Consider the following 14,455-nt stretch of genomic DNA (forward strand, 5'->3'; position numbering starts at 1 on the left):
GATACTCTTTTGAGGCTTCAGATGATCCTTTTATTCCTTATTCTGGATCTATTGAGTCTGACAGCGAGCATCTAGATACCCGATTCTACTTTACCCCTTGTACTGCGACACCCCTCATACGTAGCATTCAGGATTCAAGTACCAAAAATATCGAAAAAATCTTTTTATTCCATAACAATCGAGTCACTATGCTTCGTCTACCGTATGCCAGGGTTACATACCATCGACATCAACAAAGTCAACTGGTCCAACTTTCGACTCTAAGATTCGGGTAGAAGTGTCAAATTGTCTCTCACTCATCAGAAACCATGTCACTTCGACTTACAGGCCTAGATCTAGATGCAATGCGAGCTGGGCTTCTTCGGAGAGTCATTTGAGGAAAAGAAAATTGATCCTACTAATGAGCACATTACTGATGATGGTATCAAGACAGTTCTGCGAGTTGACCATGCGAACGAAGCTACAAATTATCGAGTCTACATTCGGGCACCGAACAACAATAACGGGTCAAACAGGACGAGGGAGAATGACAAATGATTCTACGTGATGCTCGAAATATCATACATATGCACTCATTGTCACTATCAAGGACTCAATATATTATAACTCGTGTCCATTTTCTATCTACATGTTCCCAAGATCTCAAGCCCAAGAGATTATTATGGCGTTACCGGCACATGGGTAAAGCGAAACGAGAAATGTTTTTTTCCACTTTTTTTAATTTTGTTTTTCCAAAAAAAAAAACGTTGGTTCTCTTAATTCAAAACTATGCTGAGCCAGCACGTCTCTCTTTGATGTTCGAGATCTGCGTTTTCATATCTGCACCTCTGACAAAGTCACTCAAGAGACCCCCAAAGCCCTCTTCAGTGCAATGAATGACGGGTCGCTGAGCGATACCGACAACGACGCCGCCGAGATCCGTTGCTCTTTGCCCATTGTTGACGACATCAGAGGAAGTAGCTCCAGCATCAGCTCCTGGACTAGACTTGTTTGAAGCCTTGGGGCTGTCCATGTTGGTTCTAGATAATGAGGGGTTAGTTAATGCAAACAACGCTGAGGAAGTACCAGTAAATAGAGCAAAGAATACAAGCGAGGGTGACAACTAACCGATGGATGCTCTTCTGGTAGAGAGTATAAAGTCTTGAGGGGTGAGTGGAGAGGAAGTATCGAAGTCGATGAGGTGAGATATCTGAAGTTTGAGGTTCTTCAGATCGACGAGGTGAGATATTTGAAGTTTGAGGTTCTTCAAATGAGATGTTCGATGCTGGTGAAAATGTTTTCCAGTGCAGGATAGAGACCGTTGTATATATATCCAATCTATCCAGCCCAGAAGGAAATCCACACTAGAACTCTTGAGTCCTAATACGCGCGACTGAAATTGGGGCTAGATATGTTAGGGTGAGTAGATCTGTACGTCAGGTGACGAAGGCATAATTATGTGTTTGTTAGATCTTAGCGTATGAGTGAACGAGTCCAGCACTCAGTAGGGTAGTAAGTAAGAGGTATTCGAAGACCTTGGAGATCCTGATCGAAGCGGTTAGGGTTTGGGTGGGAGCTTAATGGGGTCATCGATCATCCTGGGAAGGAAGCGTGACGTATCAGGATGTACGCGCCAACGAATGATACACGAAAGAATATTTCTGTTTCTTGGATATACAGAAATCGGGATAGACAGATGTAGGCGAAGAATTGAAGGAGTTGGAATTGTGGGGGATGCGTAAGGAAGGTACAACCTCCATAACAGCTTTCACTCAAATAAGTGCCTAGAATTCATGCACCACCCACCCACATCATCTCCCATCCTTCAAGATTGGCTTTCCCTTCTTTAATACTCAGAATAAACTTTGAATTATCCTCCAGATGAGTCCCCAATATACCTATACATAAAAGGCACACCTCGCTAAATTTTCCGTATTTGTGATGTTGTGTAAGCCAACCATTACCGTTTATTATCCTTTTCACCATACAAATCATCACTGATACAAAAAATCCAAGTAACATTAAAGTATTTATACTAGATTGGCGTTGAATGAAAAATCGATAAAGTAGAGGCATTTGATTCTTCGAAAATATTGAAAAGAGTAAGGTTTTCGATAGAACTTGATCGGAGAGTAAAGTCAGCTGGAAGCTGGAAAGTTCATGGAATATGATATAAAGTAAGAAATTGGATTGGAAATTATAAGAGATGTAATGGATTTTACTACACCCTCCTCATGGAAAATCGCGACTGGCGCACAACCACAAGACCTCACCTACAACTGCCATCGGATATCTTTCAGAATTTGGCCGATGGATAATTCAGCCAATGCAATTGGATCAGATTGTAAATCACATACCTCTATCAACCTCTACCAGTTTGAGAAGTAAGATTCTACCTTTGCCATAGTACCTGTCATCTTTTACCCGTTATATTCACGATGGGATGGCCCGACGGAGCACGGGGCAACTATTCCGTTTCTGAAGGTGACATTGGTAAGTTTGAATAGAATCCGACTGCCGTACATTCAAGTCATTGTTTCTATCTTCCTAGCATATTCCAAAACGCCATTGCTATGCATGCATACGATCAAATCATTCATTTCCCATCCGCCATTCTACACACAAATTCCTTTCTCCATCCTCACCTATCGACTCCTCAAATCCCCTGCACCTTCCTGTAACTAGGTGGTTTGATCGTTCTCCTAATCAATTTCCCAGCATACGGTGGAATAAGTGAAATCGCCGAGATAGCTGCAACTCTCCATACAAAACCCCTAAATTATATATTAGCTTCACTCCTTTCAATCCTTCTTTACTACAGTAACTCAGACAAAAGGAGGGAAGAAGCAAAACTCACCAAGTAACAACGAACGACAAGTCAAAATATCCTCCCAAGAATGGAATACTTCCTAAATACAGCAAACCTGTCCCAATCAGACTCACTATCATAACCGGATGCCATGTTGTTATTTCGAAAGCCACCATCGTGAGTTCATTCAATACCAACACTGTGAAACTAACAGCCACCATTCTTGGTCCATCGACTTCTGTGAGAATTTGAGAAAGACCCTGGATCATTCCACCTTGGTAGATGGAAACAAAGACCCAAACAAAAAATGTTCGGTAGGAAAGTGATGAGCCAGATGTAAGTTCTTTATAAAGTTCCGGGTAAAGATTGGCGAGATCTTCGTCGACATCTTTATCAAGAACCAGAGAAAAGACTGGTGCCATCGTATAAACAGTTGCGTAACCGACGAGCAACCAATCTTTGTATAGTCCTTCCGGTTCGAATTTTATAGCAATGCTATACATTGTTTGAGCCACACTAATGATGAGACCTCTATGAATTACAAACTGGGCCAGTTTAGCACTTCGTTTGTAACTATTCCGTCCATGCCAAACGAGAAGTTTGGTGAGATGACAGAATTGTTCGATCGAGAAATCCGCAGCGAGAGAAGCTTGTCTTCCTTCTTTTCCAACTATACCTACACCCACATCCGCAGCTTGGATCATGGAAACATCATTTCCTCCATCTCCGATACAACAAACACGTTTTTTGGTATATTCTCGAATGAGTTTTGCGACATCGGCTTTTTGAGTTGGTGAACATCGGCATGCAACGACAGCTGGAAGAAGCACTGCCAAAGATATAAATTCGGTTCGAAAGTGTGTTAAAAGTAAAGCTAGACTCTCACCATCGATTAAGAGACAAGCATCAGTTTTGCCACGAAGAAAGTCGAGATGATCCTGAGCATTATCCTTTCTCCTAAGCTTATCGATGGTATGTATGTATTGACCTCTTGCTACCAATTTGGCGCTGACAGCAACGCATCGAGCAGTTTCGACTTTATCACCAGTCAACATCCAAATCTTGATACCTGCGTTTCGTAGTAATTCCAGCGAAGGCTTGACATCCTTTTGAAGTTTATCCTCAACACCAGTGACACCTAAAAGCTCAAGGTCCTTCTCGAGGAAATGTGAAACCACACGAGCCATACCGGCATCTCGATTATTAATAGAAACTGAAGCCTCCTTATAGCTTTGCGAAAAGTCCTTGTAGTTTTGAACAGACATCTTCTTTCGTCCAACAACCAAAGTGCGAAGACCTTCTCTTGCCATATTTGCAGTTTCCTCATCAAGCCAATCATTTGCAGCGACAATTGAAGTCATAACAGTATCTGCACCTTTTTGATAGAACCAAATCTCTCCAGCTTCGAGATTACTGCTCGAGGATGTTTCAGAACCATCAAGGAATTGAACAATGATTCCCATACGTTTTCCTTCAGAGGTAAAGGGGAAAACTTCAAGAATACGAACACGAACGACTGAGCGACCGGTATCGACTGATTGTAATAGCATCCCTTTCCTATCACGATGAATCAACCGCAATCCGACAGCTTCGGTCCATTTAACGATTGCAATCTCATCAGGTGAAGAGGCTTGATAAGATGTTACATCTTGGCCATTTATTTCTTCAATAGTAGGGGTGACATTATGACAAAGAGCAAGAGCGAGAACTACATCACGTACTCTCGACCCAATCTCTCTTCGGGTCCGAGTGGCGGTAATAGTATTTGAAGCGACAGATGAAGGTGTGACAAGTATTGAAGATTGATTGGCATCTACAGGGACTGAGAATCCTTGCTTGACATAGGAGGCAACTTCATCCATTGCTTCATTTGCATACGAGACAGTTCCAACATGGATTTTCTTCATTTCCATTTCATTTTGCGTGAGTGTTCCAGTTTTGTCGCTGAGTAGATATTCAATTCGACCAAGTTCCTCGGGTATAGTACTTGTACGAACAACAGCTCCTTCAATTCCTGGATCTCGTTGAATGAACCAAGAGTAAACACTCTTCCCCATATCCAGATTGACACGAAGACTGATGGGTACAATTGTGGAAAACAATACTAGAAATCTCATGATTTTCACATACCATTTGACTCCCTCAACGTGCTCAAACCCTTCTAGTGCAACAAGAACAACAGATAATGTAAGTGTCAATGCGCAAAGAATTTTAGTAAGGGAGTTGATTTCATTCTCAAGAAGACCGGTTTTCGATCGAGATGGAGAAGTAGAAAGAGCTGATCTAGTTTGAGGTCCAGTATAAACGATTACTGCCAAAGTGGTAGCACTTGAAGCAAGAACAGTATTGGCCCAAGCAGTATTGTCAATCGTCAATGGTGCTGAATCCCCCTCATTATCATCAGGGTCCGCTCCCCCTTTCGGCAAATGTGGGTCATACTCACTAGCACCTTTGGGAAGGAGACTAACGGTACCAATGAATTCATTGACCTTTTTATCGGGTTTCCCAGCTACAACACGAAGACGTATAAATTCAGAAGGGTCAAGAGATTGTGTTAAAGGAGAGCCTAATCTCAATTTCCAGTCTGTCTCACCATCCAATTGATCTGTTCGGATAAAGGTTTCACCTGCGCCGGCTGCATCTGCTGAGGGTGTATTTCCAAGTTGAGAAGTTGACCCTCGAGATTCTGAAGTGGTGGCTGTAGACTGATCGATTGAAGGATCAGATATTGGATCTACCAGTAAAGACTCGGATGGTTCAATAATATTGGTCACTGCAGGTTCATGTGATACCGCAGCTGAGGATTCATTGGCTGTACTCTTCAGAATAACGACATCTGCAGGAACTCTTTGATCCTTTCCTAATTTCAATACATCTCCAACTTTCAAATCTCTAGATTTTCGGACCACCTCACGAACGCTTGAACTTGGTGCATCTCGTCCTTGACCTTGGGTATCTTCCTCTTCTTCTTGTATATCTGATAAGCGATCCGGTTGGGTTAAAAGCTTTCCCTTTTTTGCTTTCCCCTTGGACTTTAACTTCTTCCTTGCACTATATTTATCCGTGTCCGCTTGTGAAGGTTTATCGAAACATAAGACAGTGTATCCCTCGGAATTCGCTTCGGAATCTCGTCTTCGTCTTCCAATATCATCAAAAGCCTCCTTCCCGAGGGTGATCGCCAAAACAAACACTAAAGGCACAATATATGTTGAGAGGTATCCAATTCGCAAAGGTGGTATCGCTTGAGATAAAGCGACAAGTAAAAAGTACATGTTGAAAAAGAAAGAAAATTCGTTATACAGAGTTCGTGGTAAAAAGCTAATCGGGGTATATTTTGCATTCGAAACGGCATTGGGAGGAAATCGTGAAGTTTGCGTGGCACCAACTTGTACTGTTCTCGATGAAGCTGGATCATGTTCGTCGTCTTGTTCTTCGCCTTCTTCTGGTTGTGGCTGCGATGGGTTGTTTCCTGACAAGAAGCTTGGAAGCCGTATTTGTGATGATATATTCTTTACTCTGTCGAAGCTTGACCGACGTCCTCCTCGAGATCTCGCACTTCCACTTCCACTTCCATCTCCTGGTAATAAAGGTGCATCGTCGTCCACGGCATTCTCACTTCCTCCCGACATCCTCCCCATCCCATCCCCTCCCAAATCGTCATTTAATAAACCTCGCAGATCTTCACTCTCTGTATCGACATCCCTGTTTCTTCCCAAATCACCATAACCTCTATTTCTGGCAAAATTTCGCAGACCACCCATACGCAGATTTCTTAAGGGTATATTCGGACCCCGTCGTTCTTTACTGGATTTCTGTTGATTGTGTGAAGAAGAATTGGATGATTTTGAAGTAGGAGAAGTTATTGGATCCAGTTCCTGCAAGTCCAGCTCAAGGTCGGAATCCGCATCATCCACAGGAGAGTCTGGTGGATTTGATTCATGGTGATATGCAGAGCTCGAAGACATGCCTCATGGATGCGGTTGAGTAATATGTGATCATAAAATAAGGGGAGAATAGTAAAAGTAATTGTATCTATTGTGTTATTATTAATTTTTGTCTTTCTTTACTTGTTGAAAGTCTCAGCCACGAAATCAACGTCGTCAATAATCAAAGTTATGCTCGCAGAAAGAGTAATTATGTTCGAGAGAGTATTGGGTTGAGTGGTTGCTGGGTACTAGGGAGCCTTGTAGCTACAAGGATACAGCACCGAAATAGCGTGTTGTAATATTTACCCAGGGAGGACCGTCCGCCTGTCTGGATAGTAATTCTATAGACACACGTGAATCATGTGAATCGTGTCAATCACGCCAACCATGTCGGCGTTGGATTTACTTACTACTTACATCGTAGAGCATGTTTCACTTGGAGTCTATAGTTAGCATCTTTCGATTGATTGAATGACGCTCCGCTGGCCCTCAGGGAGCCACTGCCGTGGAGGCAGACTACTTCAGCATGGGGTTTCCTCGTCACTTGGAATCATCACTCGAAGCAAGCAATCGGTTGATCGTGACTACTGCAAGGCGTGTACCCAAACAGAGCTTCGAGCGCAGCGAGCTATGGGGGTTTGGGGGCTTGCCCCCTTTCGCAACCGCAATGCTATGGTGAGTCTATTCACAGTAAGGCATGTTCCGTTACATTGTATCTTACCTGTTGTATGTTCTGTAAGCCAATGATATAACATAAATCAACCAATTCTTTCATACACCCCAAGGTAACTTGAGTAGCGAGCGCCATATTCTCACATGATTCCGTGAATTATCAAGATCTGGCCTCACTCATAATATGGTCACGGAATGGAGACCTTTCGCCCGATTTTCAGCCTTCTCTCAGCCTTCTCTCAGCCTTCTCTCAGCCTTCTCCTCATGGATGGCCTCACAAGCCAGGTCGCCTTTGGAAATTGTCCATGTCCATTTTACCACCTTTACATTAACAACATCAATCCATTTCAACCAGAATCGTATGGGGATTTAATTAATTGGTCTCTCCATTACTTTCTTCACCAAACTCAAAGAATACGATCCCAACTTTCTGTAGTTATGAATCAACTTTCAATCCAAAATATATCATCCTTTTAATCTGGTTTTGTTTTTTAGCGGAAAGAGATTCCTAAGAATCATTGTATAAGTGAGTATTGACTGGTTATTGACTTCAATATTTATTGACATTTCTGCTCATGTTCACACAGCTCTATCTTAGAGTCATGATACATGTTTCTGTCACAGAGGATATACAAATATACTAATTTGTTGTCTTTTGGTATAGTATTATTTATTTCTTTTTTTCCAGGATATTAAGACAATCGCGATGCCCTCGGAACCAGGGAATCAATCATGGCATCCTGCCTTTATGCCGAATGCTGCAGCAGATATAATTACTCCGGAGACTCCTTCACAAACAATTGCAGATGTGCACCCGCCCGCTACCGAAATCGAACCTTCGGATCATCCAGTGAATGGAGAACAACCAACGGTTGGAAATGACACAACATTGGACGAGAGCTTGGATGCGTGGAAGGAGTCGGACGTGGAGGCAGATGGTACGAGAGAAGACACGGAACATTCCGAATTAACGGATTTGCGAAGTGCGCTCACATCATCGTTGAGAAGTCCTGGAGGTGTAGAAATGGATGAGAGTCCATCGCACGAAGAAGTACTGGAAACCAATGTCGCCCAAGAAGTCAAAGCGGATTTTCCAACCACCGGTCCTTCGAATGATAGTAAACACGTTAGTACGAATTCCTTCGCAAGGACATCGCATGAAGTAAATTGGGGTGAGGATGATGAAGTAGACCCGGATTGGAATTTATCGCGTACAGATACAGATCCCTTTAAAATGATGCCCAAATCCGATCGAACGAACTCCTTTCCCATCGTCCCTCCTTCCCACGAGCAAGAGAATTCACACTCGATACCACATTCTCAAGTCGAGGATATCATGAATGAGGTGGAGCAGTCACCAAGTAACGCGTTCTTCGATGAGGCGCATGATGCTGAAGGGGAATTCTTTACACAGCAAAGCTCGGGTGATGTTTTCAATGACGTACACGATTCACAAGCAACACAACCTGCATTAGGATATTTACCAGATTACGGCCAATCTTACGGGGGAGATGTCGAACAAGAAGAGGACGAGGAATCTCGCGCACGATTTGAAGAAGGAATCCCACTTGTACAGCCTTCTGATGAAGCGGAAACTACTGTCGCTGATACAGGTCACACCATGTTCACAAATACTGAAGATACGACAGAAGAAGATGACGGATTTTTTGACAAAAGCAACATATCGTCTTCTCAAAACTTAGATATAGGTCAACCGTCACTTGAAAGAAAATCAACCATGCAAGTTATGGATTCATTACATTTTCAACAAGACGATCGAACGCTAGAGGCAACACCAGAACTTTCCGAAACAGAGATTATTGTCCCGGACCCAGTTATGGATAATGAAAACATACCCAAAAATGCCCTTCAAGATGCATTCGACGGGCCTGATTCCGAATTCCCGGCGAATTTAGGCGGAGAGGCTGGTGAGACTAGTAGTGAAGATTTGGCTGCCAAATGGCAAGCCGCCTTGGACGATGAATTCCTGGATGACGATGATGAGCTCTTGCCAGACGAGGATGAGGATTCTAACGACAAGGCTGTTGATCCAGCCGCATTTTTTGGGAGTGACGATGAAGGATTTTTGGATGACGTTGAAGAAAGTAAAGATGCCGATGACTTGAACAATCACGTGACTGGATCCGACGCTAATGGAACGAAACCACAAGCTACTAGTAGTCGCTATACACCAGTAGAGGCAGTTGCGGGAACCCAACCTCAATCTAACAAGCCTTTTGCACCGGCTGCACCATTTTTGACCGACCTCTCGAGGTCGAGTACTACTCCAGAGACTTCTTTGCCGTTCGACCCTGCTGTTGCTATGGGGAGTTATCCAGTGCAGCAACGCCCTGATTTACCCAAAGCTCAAAGTTTTGCGGACAAAGCCAAAGGGGGTTACGCATCTCCTTACGACTTGCCCATGGAAGTTGTGAAGCCTCGTAAACGAGTAAGCACAAACCAAATGAATCGTGGGTATAACGCATCAGCTCCTCCAGCTCCTCCTAGAGCTGCTAGTCTGAACAATCCACCACCAAGTGCGTACCCTCTTCAGCAGCAACAGCAATCTGCGGTGAATACTCCTCCTGCTGGACCCAGTGCTCAAAAACCGAAGTCTGGTGCAGATAGTGGTTTCTTCGAGGATCTTCCTATTCTTTCCAGGCCCAAGGCTGCTCCTCGACACCAAACTACACCTGCACCATCTCAATTTACTCCGTCAATTCATGCTGGAAACCCACAAAATTATGCGCCCGCTTCTGTCTACCCTCCCCATTCAACTCCAATTCATCAAGAAGCGACCATGCGACAACCGCCACCCCTTCAGCCCCCCATGCAATCACCTCCAATGATTCAAGGTGGCTTGGTAGCCCCTGAGCGTGTAAGTCCTTATGCTCCTATTGCATCGACAGGTCAACAACTCCAAACATCTGTCCCTTCTGTAACATCGCGATATTCACCGGCACCACCACCTTTACAACATTCAACAAGCGCTCCAGTTCCAGTCATACAGTCCAGATATTCTCCTGCCCCGCCTCAAACACGGTCACAATACGCGCCATCACCATCAGCGAATCTCCAATCCCCACCGCAAGCAATATTACCGCATTTGCCTCGAACTTCGAGTCCATTGGCTCACTTTGAGAGAAGCCAAGATGCGCGCGGGCATGGTGCTGGTGGCGAGGTCCCAAATTATGATCGTCGTAGCTCATCGGGATATGAGCCTATTCTGAGGGCACATCCACTTCCGCCTACCAGAGAGCTTGATGAAAATGATGGTGGCATACCACAAACTCCAATTTATGGTGAGCAAGCAAAGTTTTTTACTTCACCCGCACAAGGAATGAGTCCAATTTCTCAAACGCCACCTCCTAATACGAGCATTGCTGCTCGTATGGCTAGATCACCTCCAAAAAGAGCATCGCCATCGCAATACACGCCGCAGCATCCTTCTAATACCCTGAGCCCACCTCAAGCTCATGGTTTTGTCCCACCCCCAAGATCTCAAACACAATCACCTGGTAGAGCTTTTGGTGGATCTCGACTTGAAATGAGTATTCCTGAACCATATCAAAGGCCAGCGTCTATCGAAGCTCTATCCCCTAGGAATGCATCTGCCTTTACCCCTACCCAACCAACATTTCATGCTCCTGGGCGTCTTAGAGCGCCATCCTTGGTTAGCTATGTCGCCCCCGTAGATGGTCGTGAACATGATGCTTTGCAAAGATGGAAAGGCTGTCCCGTTTTTACTTGGGGTGTTGGAGGTACTATGATTACATCTTTCCCCGTAGATGTACCTCGATACGGTATGACTTCTACAGCGCCCATGGTTGTTAGGAGCCCTGGGGAAGTCAAAGTCCGAAATGTTAAAGACCTTGACCCATTAGAAAACAGGTTGACAAGCTTCCCTGGCCCATTAAAGGGCAAGGCAAAGAAGAAGGAAGTCCTATCTTGGCTGGCATCTGGTATAGAAATATTGGAACAAAATGCATCTTATCTAAAATCTCTTCAAGTTTTGTCGCATGATGACAAACGTACTGAAGAACGTTTACTTCTCTGGAAGATTCTTCAAGTATTCATCGAGAATGACGGTATTTTGGAAGGAAATCCTATCGTTGAGAAAGCTGTGAGAGCTGTCCTCTCCCCAGGTATCGACAATGAGATTGGCCAAGAGTCGCAATTATATGCGACCGGGGCAGATCTCTCCGGCATCTCATCGTCATCCACCAATCCAACAACGGCTGATCCCGTCGATCCTGCTGCTGTAGATCGCATGAGAAAGCATCTGTTGAGAGGAGATCGAGAGAAAGCTGTTTGGGAAGCTGTTGATAAACGACTTTGGGCACATGCAATGCTCATTTCAAACACCGTGTCAAAAGAACTTTACAAACAAGTTGCTCAAGAATTCGTGCAAAAAGAGGTGAAGAACGTCGGCGATAATACTGAGCCTCTTGCTGCTTTGTATGAGATCTTTGCTGGCAACTTTGAAGAAAGTATCGACGAGCTTGTCCCGCCATCTGCCCGTGCCGGTTTTCAAATGGTCAGCACATCCACATCATTGACTTCTTCGAAGGATGCCCTTGAAGGTCTTGATAGATGGCGTGAGACACTTGGTCTTGTTCTAAGTAACCGAAGTACAGATGACAGTAAAGCTTTAGCTGCTTTAGGAAAACTTCTTTCCGGCTATGGCAGAGCTGAAGCTGCACATATTTGTTACCTATTCGCTAGGGCTTCATCTGTATTTGGAGGGATTGATGATCCAAGTACAAATGTGGTACTCATTGGCTCTGATCATTTGAGACAACCATTTGACTTCGATAGGGAATTAGAACCAGTTCTGCTGAGTGAAGTTTACGAGTATGGCTTATCACTCTCGAGCACTTCTAGTATCGTGATATCCAGCCCTCATTTGGCAGTTTACAAATTACATCATGCTGCAGTTTTAGCAGAGTATGGCCATCGACAAAAAGCTTTAGAATACTGTGAGAATATTGCTTCGACCATTACTTCTCAAACAAGAAGATCACCATATCATCATGGCCAATTGGTTTCATCCCTCGACGATCTTAGCAACAGATTAAAATCGTCACCCAAGGATGAAAATGGGTCCTGGATCTCAAAACCTAGCATTGATAAAGTTTCTGGTTCTGTATGGGCAACATTTAATAAATTTGTTGCTGGTGATGAACAAGATACTACCGATACTGTGTCGAATGCTGGAAGCCAGGCTGATATTGGTCCGTTCGCACGCATTGCTGGTGGTACTCCAACTATAAGCAGATCGCCGTCAGTTGCCGATATTTATGGTAGCTCATACAATGGAGGTGGAGGTTTGGGTATTAATGGAATCATGCCAGTAACTCAACCACCACAAACCAAGGCATCTTCGAGATACGCCCCCGGCGCAAGTTCCACTTATACTCCACAAGGATCATATGAGCCACCAAGTTCCTCACATGGTTCTCAGCCTAGAACTTCATTTGAGGGTGGTAGAACATCGGGTGAGTTCCGTCGTAACTTGTATGATCCACAAAGACAAATGTCTTCAGAATATCGTCCAACTTCTCAACAATACAATCAATCCTCTAGCTTCACACCTCAATCTAGTGGTTATAGTCCATATACTGGTGGTGACTCTCCTTATACTCCACAAGCTATTCCTTCTGGAATGGAAACTCCAACCAATTTCGACTCACCACAACCTATGAGTTTTGATGGACAACCTTCTTACCAACCACATATGGGAGGTGATGAACCATCTAGCAATGGATACGAGCCTCCATCCTCGACTGGATATGAGCCACCGACTGGAAACTCTTATGAGCCACCCTCATCAAGCACAGGATACGAACCACCATCATATGAGCCCAATTCAATGCAGCAACCTGATTCGCCAATCAGCACAAGGCCAAAGAAAAGCTTTATGGATGATGACGATGATGATATTGCTGTATTGAAGGCGCCTGTAGATTCAAGTCGAGAAAAGACTAAAGCGGAGAAAGATAGGGAAGCAGATGAGGCTTTCCGCAAAGCCGCTGAAGCTGACGGTAAGTACTTCTTTGATTCAATGCCTCAAAATGACACTAACAACTCTTTAGCTGCAAAGGATAAAAAGCCGGCTCCACAAAAGAAAGGCTGGGGACTTGGTTGGTTCGGAGGTGGTAAAAAAGAAGCCGCTCCATCCGATGCCGCGCCAGACAAGAAAGCCATTAGAGCTAAACTTGGAGAAGAAAGTAGTTTTGTCTATGATCCGGACCTCAAAAGATGGATCAACAAAAAAGCAGGTGCAGAGAATACCCCTACTCCATCAGCAACCCCACCTCCCCCAAGAGCTACAGGTCCACCTAGATCAGCTAGCGGTAGCGTGATGCCTATTGCGGCAGGTCATTTAAGCATGCCCCCACGATCCGTCAGCTCAGCAAGTGCACCACCTCAAAGAGCTCCTAGTGGTTCTGGTGATAATGGAATTTTAGCCGATGGTGGGCTGGTGAAGCCTCCTATGGCCCCAGCAATGGCTAGAACACAGAGCAATGGGAGTGCCATGGGTGGAAATTTGAGTGGATTGATGAGTACTGGAAGTGCGCCACCCACTAGACCAAGCACGGGTATGAGCAATGCATCCAGCATTGATGATTTGTTAGGGCCGCCTACCGCGGGAGGAAGGAAGGGAACGGTTAGAAAGGGTAAGAAGGGGAGAGGATATATTGACGTTATGGGGGATAAGACTGGGGGGAGTAGTGGGAGTCAAGGCTGAGGAATTGAGGGATGAGGGTATTGAAGGTGTATTATAAGTGTATGCATGAGAAGTGGATTGGCTTAGGTGAAAGAGAAAATGAAGAACGGGAACAAACGACCTTGTAATTTTGTACGAAGAGCAGTGTTATGATACATGAAAGATGAAGATGGATGGATGAAATGAATGACATCATTCGTTTTTGGCTGCATGTTGGGATTGGTTAAGCGTTTACTATGAGCTTAGATAGATGAGAAATAATTACTCAATTTGTATTTTTGGTTTGTCTTGATTGTTCATTCATATTCGGGGCTTGAGTGATTTGAAAAAAAAATATGC

General features: G+C 44.2%; 2 protein-coding genes across 6 annotated transcripts; one reads left to right on the top strand and one right to left on the bottom strand.

Annotated features, from left to right (window-relative positions):
- Positions 1-243: 243 nt before the first annotated feature.
- On the bottom strand, positions 244-7,205 carry Bcneo1. 4 transcript variants are annotated; one of them, XM_024698231.1, is made up of 5 exons: positions 7,132-7,205; positions 2,837-7,055; positions 2,337-2,753; positions 1,108-2,099; positions 244-1,019 (listed from the first exon to the last, which is right to left on the bottom strand). In XM_024698231.1, the coding sequence occupies exons 2-3, from the start codon at positions 6,751-6,753 to the stop codon at positions 2,636-2,638; spliced, it is 4,035 nt and encodes a 1,344-aa protein (XP_024554047.1). In that variant the 5' UTR covers positions 6,754-7,055; positions 7,132-7,205; the 3' UTR covers positions 244-1,019; positions 1,108-2,099; positions 2,337-2,635. The 4 variants fall into 4 exon arrangements, with proteins under 4 accessions (XP_024554047.1, XP_024554049.1, XP_024554048.1 ...); XM_024698233.1 differs by having other exon boundaries at positions 1,108-2,753; XM_024698230.1 differs by having other exon boundaries at positions 2,837-7,205.
- A 475-nt stretch (positions 7,206-7,680) lies between these two features.
- BCIN_16g05080 (hypothetical protein) lies at positions 7,681-14,415 on the top strand. Of its 2 annotated transcripts, none has more exons than XM_024698235.1 (3): positions 7,681-7,912; positions 7,974-13,430; positions 13,482-14,415. In XM_024698235.1, the coding sequence occupies exons 2-3, from the start codon at positions 8,093-8,095 to the stop codon at positions 14,135-14,137; spliced, it is 5,994 nt and encodes a 1,997-aa protein (XP_024554052.1). In that variant the 5' UTR covers positions 7,681-7,912; positions 7,974-8,092; the 3' UTR covers positions 14,138-14,415. The 2 variants fall into 2 exon arrangements, with proteins under 2 accessions (XP_024554052.1, XP_024554051.1); XM_024698234.1 differs by having other exon boundaries at positions 8,051-13,430.
- Positions 14,416-14,455: the final 40 nt, after the last annotated feature.

This window comes from Botrytis cinerea, chromosome 16 (genome assembly GCF_000143535.2).
Source record: "Botrytis cinerea B05.10 chromosome 16, complete sequence".
NCBI lineage: Eukaryota > Fungi > Ascomycota > Leotiomycetes > Helotiales > Sclerotiniaceae > Botrytis > Botrytis cinerea.

Excerpts from the sequence above, each read along its gene's own strand:
- BCIN_16g05080 (XM_024698235.1), top strand. The coding sequence starts at position 8,093 with ATGCCCTCGGAACCAGGGAATCAATCATGGCATCCTGCCTTTATGCCG. Across the intron at positions 13,431-13,481 it reads CAAAGCCGCTGAAGCTGACG|CTGCAAAGGATAAAAAGCCG; the intron begins GTAAGTACTTCT and ends ACAACTCTTTAG.
- Bcneo1 (XM_024698231.1), bottom strand. The coding sequence starts at position 6,753 with ATGTCTTCGAGCTCTGCATATCACCATGAATCAAATCCACCAGACTCT. Across the intron at positions 2,754-2,836 it reads TTGTCGTTCGTTGTTACTTG|GGGTTTTGTATGGAGAGTTG; the intron begins GTGAGTTTTGCT and ends TATATAATTTAG.